General features: G+C 57.9%; 1 protein-coding gene across 1 annotated transcript; it reads left to right on the top strand.

Annotated features, from left to right (window-relative positions):
• Nucleotides 1-3,232: 3,232 nt before the first annotated feature.
• On the top strand, nucleotides 3,233-11,685 carry MESD (mesoderm development LRP chaperone). Its single transcript, XM_059179835.1, has 3 exons — nucleotides 3,233-3,485; nucleotides 8,760-8,992; nucleotides 10,375-11,685. The coding sequence occupies exons 1-3, from the start codon at nucleotides 3,285-3,287 to the stop codon at nucleotides 10,640-10,642; spliced, it is 702 nt and encodes a 233-aa protein (XP_059035818.1). The 5' UTR covers nucleotides 3,233-3,284; the 3' UTR covers nucleotides 10,643-11,685.
• Nucleotides 11,686-19,860: the final 8,175 nt, after the last annotated feature.

The following is a 19,860-nucleotide window of genomic DNA, read 5'->3' as shown; positions in this document are numbered from 1 at the left end:
CTGAGTGCCACAAGCCAGGATAAACCCAGATTATCCAGACGGCTGGATGTGAGATTCTACCATCTGCAGTCACGGAACCACTTGGAGGTGGGGTTAGTATTAAACCCCCAAGCAGTGAGAAGTTCGTGGCTTCCTTCAGCCCATGACCGTGCCGTCCCTCTCACTTGGGCTCCCCTCCTCTCCTGCCCTCCAGCACTGCCTCGGGCCTGGGCACATCTCTCTCGTCCCATCTGAGCGCCCCTGCCTCCAGCGTCCTTTCCAGTGGCTCTTGCCCAGTTTCACGATGTGACCGGCTCAGCGATTACCCCAGTGGGTGCCACATGGAAGAAAGACACATCTTATCATCCAAGGCACCCAGGACCTCTGATGAATGCTATACTTCCCAAACCAGCATTTCCTCTTATTTAAAACGGGGATATTATTACCATCAGATCCTCCGTTCAGGTCCTGACCTCCTGGAACCCGCACGACACCGACTGCGTATCCTTTATCTCCTCCGCTGCATCGCGAGCTCTTTCAAGCGGGGACCCTGTTACATTAATCCTTCCAGCAGTGCCTCACCTGCTGGACCGCAGGCCCTCGATAGATCAATTCTCACTGAAAGTTGAACTGAGTCAACTTCCAAACACCAACATGGTGACAGTGAAAAATCAACCCAGTTGTTTTCACATCAGAGGATTATAAACTGAATTGATTTGTTCCTTCGATGAAAGTCAGTAGCCGTGGAATTTTTTTTTAATATGATCCCAAGAATTTCTGTGAAACACTAAATGACCCTCTCCCCCTCTTTCCCCCCGTATAACCAGATTCTGTGGCCCAGGACTCTCCACACTTTTGCACCTTCGCTTGGCAGCTGGCAAAATAAATGACCAGCGGGACCCCTCCCAGCAGAGCACATGACCGACCACAGCTGCTCATGTGTTTTAGCCATGACTGAACCGGGACAGGGCTTCGAGCCACTGGGTGGAGCCGTGTGCCCTGGGGAGAAAGCTTATGACATTTCCCCTATGATTTCAGAAAAGAAAAGAAAGAAAAAAAAGAAAAGGAAAAAAAAAACCCTCTTTTTCTTAGAGTCTCTGCTCCATGTCAGTAAAAACATGTCATGGTCTGTATACATAGAGATGCATGTGTGGGGACAGGCAAGGTCACCCGGCTCTGCAGCGGGACAGAATCCACACACAATTGTCCTCAGGGTGAAAGGGAGGCACAGACACGTCCACAGCCACCTCCTCTCTTCCCGGGATAACACAATCCCGCTTTTATCTGGGGTGACAGTGTATACAACTAGAAGACAGTCTCCCAGCCTCCTCTCTCTCTGCAGGGCTCGGCTCTGGCCAGAGACAGGCAGAACCGAGCAGGCTGCTTAAAGGAAGCGAACTCGGTAGAAAAGTGGGCTCCTTGACAGCTCCTCTCCTTCCACTTTCTGGACGCAGGGGCTCCAGTCACCATCGCGGAACCCGCAGTGAACTTGAGGAGAGACACCGCGCCTGTAGAGTGGGGCGGGGTAAGGAGGAGGCTGGGCGCCAGGACACTGAGGAGCCACAGGACCAGCCCCCTGGGCTTCTGTTTCCAACCACTTCTGAGCAAGAGAAATGAAACACTGACAACAAAGCCCTCTCTCTGGTCGAAGCCACTTTAAAAGGAGCGCGGTTTTCTGTTACATGCAGCTTAGGAGTCTAATCCTAGGAAGTGGGGATCTACTTATTTGCTAGGGCAGCCGTAAGAGCGTGACAGAGCAGGTGGCTTCAACGGCAGCACACACTTCCTTACTGTTCTGGAGGCTGCAAGTCCCCAACTGAGGTGTTGGCAGGGTTGGTGTCTCTGGAGACCTTTCTCCTTCACTGTGCACGGCCGCCTTTTCCCTGTGTCTTCCCATGTCTCTCCCCTATAGGACTGGGACCTAATCTCTTCTCGTAGAAGAGCATAGTGCATTGGGACCCATCTTCCCAACCTCATTTTAACTTAGTTACTTCTTTAAAGACTCTGTGTCCAAACACAGTCCCATTCTGGGGGACTGTGATTAGCACTTCAACGTAGGAAGTCTGGGGATGATACAATTCAGCCCATAATAGAAAGCATGAATAAAGAGGTTTATTGTGGCTTTTTTTTTTTTTTTTTTTTTGGTAATAGCATAAAAATTGGTAATAAGTGTCCATAAACGGGGGTGGGGGTAATAGGGGAATAAACTATTGGTGTGTTAATGGAGAAGCAGGCTATACCTACTGAAGAACGAAGAAGGGAAGTTCATCTGTCCTGTTGCGAAGTGGAAGACACTTCAGGAGCCAACATGCTTACCAGTACGTCCCCTCTGCCGTAGACATACGGGTCCATGCCGCGAAATTCGAACGGACCCCGTTTGCAGTGACCTGCTGAGGTTTGTGATGCACAGAGAACGACGCTGGGGTACCGTGGTGGGGCGGAGGGGAACGCTTGGACCTGCGTCCTGTCGAGTATCCTACAACTGCGGTCAGTGATTCGTGTCTTTCTTGCGTGGTTAAAACCCGGAGAGAAAGACCAGCGAACGCATCTCTGGCCCGGGCTCTTCTACCGCAAGAAGCAAACACACCAAAATGATCCAGCCTCGGAAGGCATTAGTCCGAGCCTACAGTACTGGGTTAAAATCAGACGAAATACTGAAACTGTCCTAAAAATGAAAAGTAATCTTTTTTTTGGGGGGGGGGGGCGCTGGGGGGTCCTCGCGTGCCAGAGAGGGCGGCGACCCTGCGAGGCCGGCTGGACCGAGCGCCCGGCGCGTGCAGGCGAGGCCTCCGGACGAGCCGAGCTACCTGCCGCGCGCGCAGGGCGGCCGCGGGAGACGGAGAGGCGGCGTCCGCGCACACCGGCCCGGCTCCCCGGAGCCCAGGCGGTCCCAGGACGGCAGCTCCGGGCGCTCCCGCAGGCCGCACGGCGAGGCCCCGCGAGGCGCTGTCCGGGGCTCCCGGAGGCCCCGGCGGCGCTGGTGGACGTGGCCTGCGCGGCACGGAGAAGAGGCCAGGCCTCCGCGAGCGGACGGGCCGGCGACCCGCGCTGACCCGGCTCGGGCAGACACCCCCATCCGGACCGCGGGAGGGACCCTGGGGGCGGGGCGGGACCAAGATGGCGCGGGGGCGGGGCTCCTGGAGGCGGGTACGAGGCGGGGCCTGGTAGGCCGGCCCGCGGCTGGGGGCGGGGACAGGAGGGGGCTGGGGGCGGGGCTGGAAGCTGGCCCGGGGCGGGGCTGGGGGCGTGTCTGGGGCGGGGCCCGGCGGCGCGCGCACCGCTGGTCTCCGCGGCGGCGGGCGAAGATGGCGGCCTCCGGCTGGGCGCGCGCGGCCCTGGTCCTCCTCTGCGCCTCCGACCTGCTGCTGCCGCCGCTGCCGCCCGGGGCCTCCGCTGCCGAGGGCGCGGCCCGGACGCCCGGCGAGGCCAGCCCGCCTCCGCGGAAGAAGAAGGACATCCGCGACTACAACGACGCGGACATGGCGCGTCTCCTGGAGCAGTGGGAGGTCCGCGCGCGCGCACTGGGCCGTCCCCGCCGCGTCCCGGGCCCCGTTCCCGCTGACCCCCGGCGCCCTCCGCCGCCCCGCCCGGGGGTCTCCCGGCCCCCTGACGGCCCCTCTGCCCAGGCCAGGCCTCCCCGCTGGCTGCCGCGCGCGAGCCGCCGCCGCCCCCCAGCGCCCCCGCCGCCCCCCGCCCCAGGGTCCCCCCAGGACGGTCCTGTCCCGCTTCCCGGGCCACGCGGGTCCCGGGCCGGCCCTCACGCCTCTGCCCTTCGGTACCTTCGGTGCGGGGGCCCCCGCGGTCAGTGCGCCCGGCGCGTGGGGAGGGGGCCCTTCCCGCTCTGCTCGGGGATGGGGGTGGGGTAGGAGGGCGAGGGTCATCCCAGCTTCAGTCGTTGGCCCGACTTCAGGTCAGCAGGACTTCGGGCTTCTCGCTGCTGTATTCTCTGCCCAGAGTTTTGTAGTTTGGGGCGGGGGGGTGTCTTCCTTTTGGGAGCCGGGGTGGAAGCAAGGGCTGCCGGCTCTCAGGAAGCCTTCAAAGGAGCGGAGGCGTGTTTGCGAGAGTGGGTTTTCGGTTCCTTAGCGCATGCACCCGGGTGTGTAATCTTTTTAGAGAAAGTTCAGCAAAGGAGAACATGTGCCTTTTTCCCTTGCAAAGGCGGTTGGATGGTCCCGGCTGATTGGCGCGGCTGGTGGAGTGGAGTCAGAAACGTGGGTTCTGCTCACTGTGTATCTTGGGCAAGCCCTGTTTCCTCTCCAGGCCTCAGGTTCCTTATCTGCAGAATGAGGTTTCACCGGATGAAGCCTTCCCCACGCTGGTGTCTGTATTTTGTGGGTATCTCTGTGCACATGGTCGTGTCTGATAGAGGCTTTCCGTTTAAAATACCGTCAGAGGAGCTGGGCTGGGAGGGAGCAGACTTGTACTTTCGTATGTTATCAGCCCTGATGGCGAGATTGGGGTGGATTTGGGTGTGCACCCCACGGACAAGGAGGGAACTCCGTGCGGCAGTTCCTTCCCCCTTTGCTGTCTCTCTTTATGGACTTGAGCAAATAAAGGTTTTGATCCCCCAGAGTAAGAACGCTACCTCTTGAAGAAATCCTACGCCGGAAATACTAAGACTGGGAGCTAGGCAGCCGGTGGGGGTGGGGGGGCGGAGTGGTGGAGACGAGCCAGATGTCCCACTGTCAGGAACTAGGTGACAGGACGAGTAACCCTGATACAAACTGGGAACTGCTGAGTTTTGTAAAAAAGGAAGAAAGTGTCTTGGGACTTTCAAAAGGTCCCAGGAAGGAAATGGCATTTTAGATACTGGAGGAGGGTGTGGGAGCTGGTCCACAGGAGCTGAGGCTGGGGCACGAGGGAACGGGGCAGGAGGTGCAAATGGTAATTGTCCAGGCTTTGGAATCGGACTGCAGGGTCTCAGAACACTTGTGAGATTCGCTACGGGAGAACCTGTCCATGCTTTAGTTTCCTTATCTGAAAAATGAAGACGTTAGTCATACCCACCCCAAAGTAGCAGGAGGATTAGCTTTAAGAAAGCCCAGATAGAAGGTAGGGTAGCGCAACTCCCACTGGAAGCTGTGGGCATGTGAATCTTCTGGTAGCTTAGCTGGAAAAAGCTCTGTCCGAAGTTAAGGGAAGGTTGGTAGGGACCAGGGCGGCCTGGACCTCAAATGCTCTGGGGTCTGCACTTTGTTTAGAAGGCAGTACGCCATTGCAGATGAGTTTGATGACCCAAATACTGGGATACAGGGACGCTCACACGTGATCATCCCTACCTTTGGACGGAAGTGTGCGTTCACCCTCTCGTGTTCCCTCTGTGCGGACAGTTTTCTAGCTGAGAGCATAGCATTGGTGTAATTTTCTGCTGTTCATTTTTTCACTTGATAGATTGAGCATTTGCCCATGGCTACTGCATGGTGTTCATCATACCCTTTAAAGGCTTCGGAGGATACCCTGGAGCGGGTGTTTCCACTGTGGGAGGTTTTCAAGTAGGGGATGTCGTGGTTAGAAAAATGGGTTGGTTGGCAAAGGTTAGGACGGATGGGCAGGGAGAGAATCTGAAGGTAGAAACGACTCCTTGGTTAATGTTTACTGAGTTTTCGTTAGCTAACCGGACTGCTTGGAGCACATTCACTCATCTCAAGCTCTCACCCTGTTTTCTAGATGGTGACAGGGAAGCTCAGAGAGGCTCAGTAACTTGCCCAAGGTCACACAGCAAGTAAACTGGATTTCAGACTTTGTCATTTGACTTGCAAGGCTGTCCTTTTAACACTTTCACTGTGGTGCCGTCCACACTGGTGAACAGAAGTGCAGCTGACAGGTAGCGAGAAGGGCCTGGGTTAAGCCAGAAGCTGCAGGATCCAGCGGAAGGGAGACACATGAGAGATCGTACGCTCAGCTTGGTGGCTGGTGGGTTGTGTGACCAGGCAGGAGACGGCATGATCTGCTCAAAGCACGGGTGTTGAATCAGCTTTACCGCTTGGTAACTGTGACTCTCCCTTTCCTTAACCGTAAAGCCAGAAACATCCCCCTTGGCAGGGTGCAGGATAGACCAGGTGAGCTAATGTTTACAGACACTCCCCTGTGCCCACGCCCCCCAGCTATGATTTTTCCTCCCCCAGTGGCGAACCCTGAATCCATCCCCCAACTCCTTTCCACCAGTGGGAGAATTGGTGTGCCGTGGAGAGGCCTGCCGCGCGTGTTGGGGGTGGGGCTGGGGCAAGGGAACGCTTTTCTGCTGTGTGAGACTCAATGCTGAGTCCCAGCTGGTGTAGGAAAACCAAAGGCCCGTCATTCTCTGATGACACTTTACGGTAGGGGCAGGTTGCAGGGAGGGGTTCCAGAGCCAGCCATGTGGGCTTGCTCTTCTGTGTCACCCCTGCTGCCATGTGGCCTCGAGTCACATTTGTCTTCTCTGAGCCTCACCTACCCCATGTTCCGTGGGAGCCTTGTAGGGCCGTCCTGCAGGCTGGGCACCAGCGGCTCCGTTCATGCTCGTGTGTTACCATCAGGGACCTCGGGAGCAGGGAAAGGATCTGCCGGAAGGGGAGTTGAGCTTTGCAGTGGAGAAGTGGGGAAGCCTCTGGAAAATGTGTAGAGGCAGGGCTGGCCTGGGTCTGGGAGTGCCTGGGGTAGGGGCTTGATGGCTTCCTCAGAGAGAGAGATAAGGACAGTAGGTCAGATTCCGCAGGGAAGAAGCGGCGGGACCAGTAGAGCCATAGAGCTGGACTGGTGGCCATGCTGTGGCGCTGTTCTACCCCCGCTTATTTTGTAATAGAAACACACATAAAGCTAGAAGATGGAAATTTTGTTTGAAACGGTCCGTACCCTTGCTCTACGCCCTGGACTTCTGATTACTGAGTTTTCATTAAATGCCTCCTGTGACCTACTGGACTAATTTCCTGAGCTCTTAAGTGAAATCAGTGTGAAAAACGCAAATGTCCTAGGTTCCTGAGCCAGCCAGAAGTCTTGAGGTGTTTTCAGGAGACCGTAGCAGATGTTACAGAGAAGTAAGAGTCGAACGAAGACGGAAACAGCTGGGGATTCTGGCGGCCAGGCGGTCCCGCTTGATTGCGTCCGTGGGGTTCCCGTGGGTGGTTGGAGGCGTGAGGCCTGGGGCCGGCACAGGCTGTTTCCTGCTGGTCTTCATGTCATCGAATCCCCAGACCCTAGGAGGGAGATGCCGCCCCCCCCTTCCCATTATAGGTGAGGAAAGGGATTTTCTAAGCCACCCCAGATCCCCTCATGGGACAGCTGAGCCCCTGGCTGCAGATCGCCTTCTGTGCGTGAGGCCAGCCAGGTGGTGAGGCAGGTTAATGCTAGATCCCAGATCGAATGAACGGGGGCCGGCTCCAAGCTCTGCTGTAGATGGCTCTTGTGCTCCCCCTTTATTGAAAATATTTTAAAAGTCCGTTATTGTTGGTTTGTCAGGAGGACCATGGAAGAGCGACGCAGGGACTGTTTCATTTTAGCTTGGTCGTTTTTCGTTTTCTTTGGTAACCTACGTATTGAGAGGTGATTCACTTGCCGCACAATTCAGCCATTTGAAGCGCACATGTCAGTGGCGTTTTCATAGGGTCGTGCAGCTGTCACCTGCCTCAAGTTTAGAACCTTGTCATCACCCCAGAAACAAAATCTGGTCTCACTCCCCCTCCCCCGCATCTCCCATCCCTGCAGCCAGCCCCAGCAGCCACCAGTCTCTGTCTGTTCTGGACATCTCACCAGTGGCTTCACACACCAGGTCTTCTGTGAGTGGCTTCCGTCACTTAGTAGAGTGTTTTCGGGGACCACCTACCAGTCATTCATTTCTTTTTATGGCTGAGAATAGTATTAGTCTTTTCTCCAAGGAACTCTGGCTTTTACCTGTTTTTATTGATCAGTCTGTTTACCTGCCTGCCTACCTGCCAAAAGTCACGTGTTCCCTCGGTGCCTCCCAGTCGTACGCAGCCTGATGCCACAGGGCGTGCTCGTCCCCCTTCTGGGCCTAGAACTCCCTTCCCCGAAGTGGAGAACAAGATTGCTGTTACCCTTATTATATTTACTTGTCCGGGGGAGGAAGCCTAGAATTCTCGCACGGTGGTTTGAGGCTTGCTGGTTCACACCACTGCAAGAACCAAGCCTGTTAACTAGAACTGACTGACTGTTCTGACTGTTCAGTCTCTGACTGTTTAGTTCTGACTGTTTAGTTCACGTTGGTATACGTGGAATGCAGATGAATTTTGACAAAGGGATACACCTGTGTCGTCCACGCCACCACCGAGATAGGAGGACAGTCCCGTGACCTCAGAAAGCTCCCTTGTGTCCCTTCTCAGTCCACCTCATCTCATTCTGCCTCTCAGGGGTCACCACTGTTTCTGGTTTCTGTCATCCTAGGTTAATTGTGTTGGATCTTGAACTTTAGATAGCGGGCTTGCAGCACGTCTGACTTTTGTGCTCAGCACATTGGTCCCTAAGTCCTGTCTTTCCGAGGTCTGGGACACATCTTTGCTGTGTTGCAGCTCATTGTAGGACCGAAGGAGAACATGGTCATTTTTACACTCTGCCATGCTGGGTAGATTCCTCCAGAGGAAAGCGCTGATAAGCCGTCATGCAGGGTCTCTGGTGACCTGGGGTGACCGGTGCTAAGTCCCGCTGGAGACTAGGGCTTCCCCTAGAGGTTGAAGAAGGGTGAGCACTGGGTTTCCTTTCTCCTGGGAGAACTTAAGTCGTGCACGTGTGCGTGCACCTGCCGGCCAGCAAGCGCATCTGACCACGCCCGTGCTCTGCTCTTCTTGCAGAAGGATGACGACATAGAAGAAGGGGATCTCCCGGAGCACAAGAGACCCTCAGCGCCTATCGACTTCTCACAGATAGACCCGGGCAAGCCCGAGAGCATCCTGAAGATGACCAAGAAGGGGAAGACGCTCATGATGTTCGTCACCGTGTCCGGGAGCCCCACGGAGAAGGAGACGGAGGAGATCACCAGCCTCTGGCAGGGCAGTCTCTTCAATGCCAACTATGACGTGCAGAGGTAACGCCGGCCAGCCAGCTGGGGACGCGGCAGGCCGTGCCCGGCCTCCTCCCGTGGCCGCAGTGGCGTGTCCTTGCTGACGGTCCTCGCCTCGTGCCCTGGCCTCTCCTGTCTCTGATTTTCTCTTACCGTGTATTTCTTTCTCTCTCTTTCTTTTTAGAAGAGCGTTTATTGTTGGTCACAGCCAGCAAGCTTTTTTTTACTGTCTCATTTGATCCTGAAGTTTTCTTTCTCTTTGAATCTTTAACTTTCCTGCTGTCGGGGTGGAGCGGACACGCGATGTCACGCGAGTGTCAGGTGCCCAGCCTGGCGCTTCAGCAGCCGTGTGCTCTGCCCCTGTGGGGGTGGCTCCCGGCTGTCATTACCCAGCTCTGTGATGGGGCCTCGGGCCTTGCATTGTGCCTTTGTCCCCAGGAGGGTGGCGTTAACTGTCACTTTATCTGAGGGAGGTGGAGCAGGTTAGCGTCCGCTGGGCAGATGCAGCACAGCCCGACCGTGTGCCCCCAGGTCCCTCCGTGGGGGCCGCACCCACGCTCAGGCTGGGAGCCGAGGGCTGGGGGAAGGTGAAGGGCACGGTGCTCGCAGCCCAGCGCGGCCCTCGGCCCAGTGCTGAGGATTTGCCTTTTTCCTCCCCAGTAGCGGTCCTGAAATTCAGGGTCCTCCTGTGTCCCGGGTGCGGAGAGAAGAGCGGTGACACAGTAGGAGGGAGCACTTAGTGCCCGCGAGGGCGCGCTGCTCTCTGCGGCGGGACCAGCTGCGAGGGGCGCAGGGGAGGTCAGGGCCCTCTGAGGGGTGGGGTGCGGCCCTTGGGGATTTGTGCCCCTGGCCACACTGAAGGGCTGTGTAGGCCTCTGTCTGCTCGTCTTCACCCCTGAGGACCTGCTGAATGTTGGCCTACGTGTGACCCTCCGGGCTTGGGATCTCTGTCCGGTGACCGAGTGTATCTCTGAGCCTTCACGGCCCCCTTACCGCAACCCAGCCGAAGCCCGTGGTTTTCACCCTTTGTCTGCCGAAGGCTTTGGGCAGAGGAAACCTTCACTGGGTGCCTCAGGACGCAGAACAGATTCAAGGGGTAACCGCCTCCCGCAGCCCCGGCGGTCCCCCCAGACCCCTTGCGGACACTGTCTCCACGCGAGCGTCCACACCACGCATAGCCGGGTGCCGTGTGTGCGGTTTGAGCAGACGCATGAACCCCTTCAGTCCGCTAGTGCTTTTGAACCTTAATGTCAGTAGCTACTTGGCCCTGAAAACTACAGGTTTTTCTTCTGTAGTTTTGTTGGATTTGGGGGGGATTATTTTTTCTGGTTACATGCCGCGGAGCGGCTCTGCCCTTGAACGCTTTACTGGTGTGTGCTGACCTACGATCGCACGTCTCCGTCCAGGTTCATCGTGGGATCAGACCGCGCCATCTTCATGCTTCGGGACGGGAGCTACGCCTGGGAGATCAAGGACTTCCTGGTCAGCCAGGACAGGTGCGCCGACGTCACCCTGGAGGGGCAGGTGTACCCCGGCAGAGGCGGGGAGGGCAAGGAGAAGAATAAAACAAAGCAAGAGAAGGGCAAGAAGCAGCAGGAGGGGGCCCCGAAGTCTCGGGCCGCCAAGGCTGCCAAGGAAGACAATCGAGCTGGGAGTAAGAGGGAGGAGCTGTGAGCGGCCGCCGCGGCCCCTTCGGAGGAGCCCTCGGGACGGAAGACTGCTCCCCGGGCGGGGCGGCCACGGGCACCCCTCGCCGAGAACATCCTGCTTTCTTCTGGAAGTTCCCATAGGACCAGTTTGTGGTCCACGTGAGAAGAACTGTCTGAATGGCTTCAGGAAGGAAGACGGGGTCTTGTCATTCACATTGGACAATAACACATTCGCGTTTACCATAAAGTCACTGTATGCGGAAGCCCGACATGCTTTTCCCATTTCGGTATGGGGGTGTCACTGACTCCTACAGCCACGCTTCCGTCACCACGCCGGCCCTGGCCCACGGGCGCGCCGGGTCTGTGCTTCTTCCTTTCTGTTCACCGGGGCTGCCGCGTGCTGACCAGACGGACGCAGACTCAGCGGGACCGGGCTCTTCAGGCTGCACACGTGGCCTTCGGGACTGTCGTGAAGCCCTCCCTGGGAGCCCTGCGCGTACTCGGGGTTCTGAACATGCAGTGGGATGGCCCGATGTCTGACCCCCCACATCGGTGCGGAGGACGTCATGCGGCTGTCCTCTACTTTGAGTCCCGGGGGGGCTGTCGGTACGTGTGTGGGTTTATGCAGTCGTCCGGGTCCGGGTTGTGTTTCCTGTCCTGCGTGGGGTTCGCGCGTGCCACGTCGCGGGACGGTGCTGAGGGTGGGCGGCGGGAGTCAGCAGGTGGGACAGGACCCCGTGACCTCGTTCTCCTCTGCCCGTTCTTTGATGAAGTGCCTCAACTCGTCGCGTCCTGGGCTGCGGGGACGCGCCACCCGCTCCTGCCGGGTGTGGCTGTTCGTGCGTCAGGCCGGCAGGATTTAGCTGCCGGTGTCATTGGTGAGAACTAAAATTACTTGTACAAGACTTCCGTTGTGACTTTTTCAAATCAAAAATAGCGCATGTGCGTGGTTCCAAATGTGACTGAGGAAGGTACAAAGTGACAAGTTCGTGCCTCCCCCTGCCACTGCCGCCTCTCAGGGGAAGCTCCCGTTAAGTTGTTTCTAAGAAAAAAAAAGTTTGCTCAACATCTTGTAGTGACGTGTTCCTTCCAGCCGCCACGTCCCCTGACTGGGCAGGTCTTCGGGTTTTCTGGGCTGAAGCGCGCCGTCTGGCTCCGCAGGTCTGTGCTGCGGCTGGACGGTCTCCCCACCTCCACCTGCCCTCCTGGCCAGCCTAAAGGCGTTAGGCACGGTCAGAGCTAATCCTGGGGTCCGTGTGCGTGAGCCCCCTTAGGAGGAGGGCTTCCTGCGTCTCCCGCACCTCGAGCGGGGTGAGGGGGGCCGGTGCATGGGGCTGGAGCTGCAGCCACCGGGCCTCGTCCCGACAAGGGCTGTCCGAGCCCCTGGCAGCCCCAGCGGCCATCTGCCAGCTCTCGGTGCTCTCTGGCCGAGACAGCAACTGTTGTGGTTGGATCGTGGTTTCAGCTGGACGCTGGGAGTGTACCTCCACACTGCGCTAAGGGAGCCTGTGTTTCCTCATGGTCTTTCCACGTCAGGATGTCCTAACCTCACTGCTCCCCGTGTAACGTGCAGCCATGTCAGCCCGTGCTTGCAGTGTCTGAACATGCTGGGCACGTCTGGGTGCCAGGGACAGTGTAGATGCAGCCCCTGCTGTCCTGAAATGTGATGACCCATTGGGGACTCATCACGCACAAAACAGCAACTGTTAGATGCAAGAGGTGCACAGTGCCAGGAGGTGGGATGGAGGCAGAGGAACCGTCTGTGCAAAGGCCCTGTGGTTAGGAGCAGAGGAGGGATGGCAAGAAGCCAAGAGGAGTCGGGCATAGTGCAGCGCCCCCGTAAAGAGGGAAGAGGTACGCGGGTCTGACGGGAATCTGGGATGCCCTGAGGGATTTGGAGCTGCGTTGGGGTGAGCGTGAGACCATCCCATTTATACGGGGCTGTTCTGAAGTACTGACCACAGGGGGCCCCGGCGGTGCGGCTGGGGCAAGCTGGGGAGTATTGCAGGGGCTCCGGTCACAGCTGCAGGGGGCCCCAGTGGGCAGCTGGTGGTGGGGGTGACCTCCCCGTTGGCCTGCACACTGCCTGCCTGGGGACCCTTGCATTCTCCGGGTTTTTCCTTAGCACGTGGAGCTGCTGGAATATCTCGGAAAACTTTGATTCTTATCTGAAGGGCAAATCCCTAGCAGTGGAATTGCTGGAAGAAACCAGACAGAACATTCTGGTCTGTTCTCCCGAGCAGTTCAGTTCACGCAGCTCTCCGCTCCTCGCTTCTGCGTGCTGCTGGGCAGCGTGCCAGGTGGGGTTGGCGATGCAGACCCCGCGACCCCATGACCCCGTTGGCGGCCCTATACAGCTGGAGGCACCAGGCGGCCACACCTGTGCCCCTGGCCCCCCAACCCACGCCGACGGGTGAGCTGGGGAGCCTCCGAACACTTCCAGCCCCAGCCTCAGAGACGTCCCTGCTGTGAACTGTCCGGCCCGGCCGACATGCAGACTCACCGGCGTTGGGCAGGGGCAGTCCGGAACATCCACATATCCTGCTGATGTGAGTTAAAAGTTGTCGAAAACAAAGTCAATGGGACTTTCTGACTTTCTGATTGGCAGTTCTGTCTTATCTAATACACCTGCGTGGTAGCCTTCGACTGTGGCCTAGGAGACACGAGCACGCCGTCAGGTAGACCGCCGTGCTCCCTTCGTGCTCACCCCCCTGGGTTCTCATGGTTATTCTCTGGTTTTTGATACTTCTGGTGCTCTCCTTTACATATTATGTTAAGTCCCTTGCTTTTTTTTTTTTTTTTTTTTAAGATTTTATTTATTTATTTGACAGAGATCACAAGTAGGCAGAGAGAGAGGGAAGCAGGTTCCCCCCTGAGCAGAGAGCCCGATGCAGGACTCGATCCCAGAACCCTGAGATCATGACCCGAGCTGAAGGCAGAGGCTTAACCCACTGAGCCATCCAGGCGCCCCTAATCTCTTTCTTAATTACCAACTTCAGTAGTGAGTACGGACCCTAATCAAGGCAGGGAGTTCACAGACCTTCCCCTACCACCCGATGCTTGGGAACCGTGTACTGCGTGTACTGGTCCAAGACTGGCGGCTCTTTCTCCCGAATAATGCCGGCTTTTTCTCTCACTCCCTGGGGCTCCTTCCTCAATGCAGACATTCAGTAATCTTGCTAGGACGTTTTGAGTGTTGATCTTTCTTTCTTTCATTTTTTTAGCTCTCGGAAAAGATGGTGTTATTTTCCGTCGCAGATTCAGGGATTTTTTTTTTTTTTTATTACCGGTTTGGAAACTTTTATCTTTTCTTCTGCGTTGGGGTTTTGGGTACCTGTTTTTTTTCTCAGTTCTGATGTGGGTTTTTGTTTGTTTTTGTTTTGTTTTTAAAGGTACATTCTTTTTTTTTTTTAATCTATGATTTTATTTATTTATTTGACAGAGATCACAAGCAGGCATAGAGGCAGGCAGATAGAGAGGGAGAAGCAGACTCCTGCTGAGCAGAGAGCCCAATGCGGGGCTTGATCCCAGGACCCTGAGATCATGACCCAAGCCGAAGGCAGAGGCTTTAACCCACTGAGCCACCCAGGCATCCCTGTTTTGTTTTGTTTTAATTTCATTCTGTTTTTCATCTCAGCTGTTTTTATTAAAATTCAAGGCTTCATTAAGTTTTATGAACTCAAAGTCCAAATGGAGAATCTCCCCTTTGGGTTATATTTTTTCCCCCCAGAATGGACTGTTTTTCTGGAATCGTCAGTCTGTTTCTTCTTTCATTGTTGTTTTGTAATCGCCAAACGTTTGGATGGCTGCCAGGTCATTGTTTCCCTCTCGCTCATACTTCGTGGACACAGCGTCTCCCAGACCTTGGCCCGCAGCATCTATTTTGGGTGGGTTCTGCCTGCCCTTGCTCCTGGTCTGAGTGTTGTTTTGTTTCGCTGGAGCTGGGATCCAAGGACGTGGGGTGCCATCCCCCAGCTTTTCCACAGCCGAGTGGGACCAGCAGCGTCCTAGGCCTGTGGTCTGTCTCGACAGGTGCACTCTCGCTCTTATGGTTTCTACCCAGTGTCCTGGATCCGCGGCTCCTCCCCACAGTTGCGGGAGAGGGTGACCCCCATTCCAGGAAGCCACTCGACACATCTTTGGAGAGTTTCTCGCACTAGCCATGGACCTTGGACCGTTGGCGCCTCTCTGGGAGGGTCTGAGCGGAGTGTTCTTTGCCTCGCTCCTCTGTGCACACCACGTCTTCTCCCGCAGCCTGCAGAACATGGGTGCTGCCGTGGGCCAGTGGGGAGGGCACCCTCCCCACGCCCTCATCCTGCCTTGACACATGGAAGGGCGTCACACAGCCAGCAGCCAGCATCAGTCATATTTTAATGCTCTCTATAAAAAATATGGTAAAAAAAAAAAAAAAAAGCCAACCCTGACAACAGCTGATTGCATGAGAGATGGAACCGGAGAGAGCAGGGAGGAGCGTGGACAGCGAGGCCGCCGAGGACAAGCGTGGGGGAGGAGCAGGACAGTGAGGCTGCCGAGGACAAGTGTGGGGTCCGCTCGTTTCTCTCAAAGCAGCAAACTCTAGTTCCACATCCTCTGATTTCAGAGTTCATATTCCCCGACTTCCCGGGTTCTTGCTTCCAGAGGAGGAACTGAAATCCTCATTTTTACGAAGATAACATGACAGCAGTGTTAAGAGAGCTCTATAAAAGGAAGAAATTCATCCACCAACACAGCAGCGGGAGCTCTCGAAGCTCCTGTCACCTGACCCCGTGTCCTTCAGAGCGAGATCGCTGCCCTTTCTGTTCCTGCAGAAAGGCCGTTCCCTCTTGCGCTCATCCTACACGCTGTCTGTTGTAATGCAGGGTCCACACGCCCGGCGTTTAGCGGCTGTGACGCTCCAAGGTTTCGCTGCGCCTTAATTTTGCTCACCAGACCGATGTTGGGGAGAAAGTTGGGCTGGACCGCGCGGTGTGAAGCCTGGTTCCCTTACAGCCTTCACCTCACCGTCGAGCAGCCCCTCTGACCTGCAGCCCAAGCCCGCCCTGCTCACATGGCTGACCCCGCCCCCCCTCGGTCCTGGCCATGAACCCGGACATGAGCCCCGAGCCCGAGTGAGCCAGCAGCCGAGTTGCAGAGAGCGGAGCAGCCAGACCGAAGGCGTCCAAACCTCTCTCGGTGAAGTTTCTAGGTTTGCCCTGAGTTTCTCACCTCCTGGGTCTTGCTTGGGCTGACACCGGAGCCTGAGGGCTCTGGATCCTGACAATCAACTTCCTACCAGAGCCAGTTTGCAGAGGTTTCTGCCGCAGGGCTCAGCCCCGGCTCTCCCTCATCTGGTGCCGGGCGCCCAGAGGAGACAGATCCAAGCAGGATGGGGAGCCCCGGCCCCGGGGCGGCAGCGGTGCCCCCCGTGTCTCGTCGCTGTTCTTTCCAGTCGCTCACAAGCACGCAGCGGAGTCATTTTTTGACTCCCTGAAGAGGAGTCCTTTGGTCCGAGATTACTGGAACAAAGCACGCGTTCTTGTGTGCGTTGTCACTTTATTTCCAGAGTAATACTGACCGTGCCGGCCATAGTTCATTACAGACGACAGTGACAGTTTCCACGCCCCGATGCCGAGGGAGGTGTCGCGTGCTCTCTGCTTGCTCACGTCCCTTCCTCCCTGCAAACGATTTCTTCTTCCGTGTCCTCATCTGTTGCTGGGTTCTGCCGGACAAAAATTGTGTGCTGGACCCTTGCTAAAACGACGAGGAAGACTTAATTTAGGACTGTCCCAGTGAGAGCAAGGGCACGCCCCCCGCGATGAGCGCGGGTGGGGTGGGGGGTGGGTGGCAGGGAGCAGCTGTGTGTGGACCTGCAGCCCGAAGGCAGAGCCAGAGGGGCTTGGGCGTTCTCGCTGAACCGGCCGCACAGGGTTCTGAGCGAAGGCAGGCCCAGGGCTGGGGTATCAAGGGTCGGGGGCAGGTGCTGGAGTGACTTAGCAGAGTCCCTGCTAGAATGGGGCTCAGCGGGCCGTGCCGGGGGCCTGGGTGTGGTCAGTCCTCAGGAGAGCCCACCAAGTTTGCTCAAGGACAGGCGTCTGCTGCTCCGAGGTGTGCAGTGTGCGCGCCTTCCGTCGAACACGCCGTGGGAGCTGCTGGAGGAGGGCTTCCCCGCGGTGCGGCCGTCGGGTGCCTCTTCACTGGGCTGCGTGAGGCCGCAGGGGGCAGCCCCGCTCTTCCCCGGGGGGCCTGGGGATGCAGGTCTGAGACGAGGAGCCTGAAGGAGGGTAGCTGAGTCGGACCCTCCAGTTCAGCTGGGGCTGGGGGCCGAGGAGGAGGGTGACGGGGGCAACAAGAAACCCAGCTCAGGCTTTAGAACTGCCTCACCTTCCTGTGACCAGCCTCCTGGGAGCCTTGCCCCTGCCCCGCTGCAAAGCCGGCCAGGGAAGGGGGACGGGGGCTGGCCGGCCGCGGCAGCGCCAGTGAGAGCTCCGCCTCCTTCACGGGCCCCGTCCTAGAAGTAAAACTGTTCCTTCTCTCCACCATCCGGTCCTGAGAGCCAGGGCACCTCGGGGACAGTCATGTGGCTGGACCCTCTAAAGCCCTCAGGGTCTCCTCCCCGTGAGAGTCCGTCCAGCAGTTAGGGGTGTGTCCACACTAGGGGGCAGCAGAGACCGGCCTCCGCCCCTGCCCTGACCGCGGCCCCTCCTGGGGCGGGAGTGCCGCAGCTGCTGCTCTAAGGAGCCCGTCAGCGGGTCTGCACCTGCCCGACACCTGTGCACGTGTGGACACAGCACTTCCTCCGACTTCCTCTTTGGAACGGAAGAGACTCGGGTCCTTGTGTGCCGTCTAATGTACTAATGCGGCCCCAGGGCACAGCGCCCTAGGAGGGGAATACGGGGTTGTCCCCCCACACTCCATGTTTTACACATGGGGAAACCGAGGCACAGAGACCTGGAGTGTTTTTCCCCAGGTCACCCTGCTAGGGATCGACAAAGGCAGGATTCGAACCTGGGCTCATCTGGGACGAGGGCTGCTCCCCCATGTGGGCCATGGGGCACACGTGTGGCAGTTAGTGCCCTCCCTGAACACCGGCAGCCTCCTGGAACTGCGCGGGCCAAAGGGGTAAGGCAACCCAGGCAGGCGCACCGCAACCCTCCCTCGGCAGAGACCGAGGTCGCTCACCACTTCTGAGACCGGCTGTGTGCAGGCTGTGTGCCCACGGGATCTCACTGGCTCCCCAGAGCCACCGGCTTGCGTGGCCCGGGTGAACGCGGGTCACCCCCCCACCAGCCCCGCACTGCCCCCGCCGCATCACGGTGGGCACATTGGCTGGAGCCCCTGCCCCGGGGCCCATGGGGCTGAGAGTTCCCGCCTCCTGGGAGCAGAGTGAGGATTGAGTAACAAATCCACGTGAGGCGTGCGACACGGCTCTCCGTAGTGCTGACCGTTCCCACATGGAGGTTGCCCGCGTGTGCCCCTGTTCCCACGTGGGGGGGTTCTTCCAGTGAGTGAACAGAGGCCTATGGGCGTTGACCCCGACGTCCCAGTCACAGCTGGGAGGAGGCAGAGAACCTCCCGCCCAGGCCTGTCCAGGGGCCTGTGCCCCGCTCTCTGGAGCACAGCTCCCTGGGGGGTGGCCAGTGTGATGGCAAAGATGGTCCCGGAAGGAGGCCGGCAGTCTGCCCCACACACTGCGTGCGGGAGCACCACGGCCTGCGTCCTTCCAGGGAGGAGCATCTCCTCTCCCCGGTCGCCATGTGGCGCGGAGCCTGCGCTCAGCCAGGGCCTTCACCCCGCCAAGGGCAGAGACCAGGGCCAGGGGGTCCCATCCCCGCCACCAGTGGGGGATGTACCATGCGAGAGCCCTGGGCAGACCGCAGGCGGACTGCGCCACTTCCAGGACAGGGGACTCGGGGCCCGTTGCAGGAGGTCCCACCGGGTGTCCCAGGTCAGAAACGCCGGGGCCTTCCACACCTGAGCTGCAGCCGAGGCCGCCTGGGGACCTCCACAGTCCTTGCTGCCCTGACCCACGCGTCTCTGCGCACGCGGCCGCCGCTCCAATTCCGTCCAGCCCTGGATGGACCAGAGCAGCCCGGCTGGCTGGGTGTTCCAGGCCTAGAGCGCGGTCCTGGCAGACCCCGGGCCCTTCCCTTTCCTCCAGAGAAGTCTGCCGCAGTCTCCAAGGTAAGACCCTGACCCACAGACCCAGAGCCTGGAGCACAGTGGGCGGGGAGTGCTCCGCCCGGAATGTCAGGAATTCCTGGGGACATGTGGTCTGCCCAGGCCAGCCAGCGTTCTTCTCTGGGGAGTGAGGCTTCTTGCCCCGGGCCCAGATACACGGGCCTCTTTGATCCTCGAACCCTCCACCCACCCCACCTCAGCCCCGAGTCGGATGACCTCGAGCGCCCTATCTGATGTCCCTCACCCTGATCTCTCCTATAAACAGGGGTGGGGAGTTCTGCCAGGCCCGGAATTTACAGCCCAGGACCCGGGAGAAACAGGACAAGAGGGAGACCTTTCCAACGCAAAGAGGGGTCCCATTCAACCCTGAGGGTAGAATGAACCTTCCTTACACACTCCCTGAGGTCTTTGCTCCTCCATTAGAGCCCCTGCAGGGTAAGGGAGCTGGTTTCTGCCTTTGGACACCTACTTCTAACTTTAAGTCTGTGTATGTCACCTCCTGCATCACAGCTGGACCAAAGGATCTTATGGGAACAGCTCACCGAGGGGAGTTTACCTCTGCCTGCTAGTTCTTTGGGCCTTTCAGATGCAGAAGCAGGAGCCTGGAAAAAGGCATGAGTGGGCCGGGCCAGGATGGACACAGAGGGAGGGAGGTGGCCTGTGGTTGTGGGAGTGTGGCCCTGGGATGGGGGTGGCAGAGCCGGAGGCTTGCGTGTACAGGCGCGCATGTGTGTACACGTCAAATGTGGGGAATGCTGGCCAGCTGAGCCCTAAGATTATGTAGCCTGTAATGATCTGCAGCTTCCAGAGCCCACAGGGATTCTGCGGCTGACTCTGCCAGTGAGGGAGTGGGGTGACGCCACAGACACTATCTCAGTGAGGACCAATAACTCAGCAGAGCTGAACCCAAGTTACTTAGTCGTTCCCACTTAGCTGACCACCGGGCTTCTTCAACCGTGTCGGATGTGCACAAAGGATCCCATAACGAGCAGCTTCACACGCAGGCTCCGTCCGCTGAGGCTAAATGCCCCCTAAGTTCTTAGCAGGTCACGGGAAAGGACTATTTTTAAGGCTCTTGACTCGTGA

The sequence above is a fragment of the Mustela lutreola genome, chromosome 7, assembly GCF_030435805.1.
Source record: "Mustela lutreola isolate mMusLut2 chromosome 7, mMusLut2.pri, whole genome shotgun sequence".
NCBI lineage: Eukaryota > Metazoa > Chordata > Mammalia > Carnivora > Mustelidae > Mustela > Mustela lutreola.
This window is presented reverse-complemented; position numbering and strand designations above follow the sequence as displayed.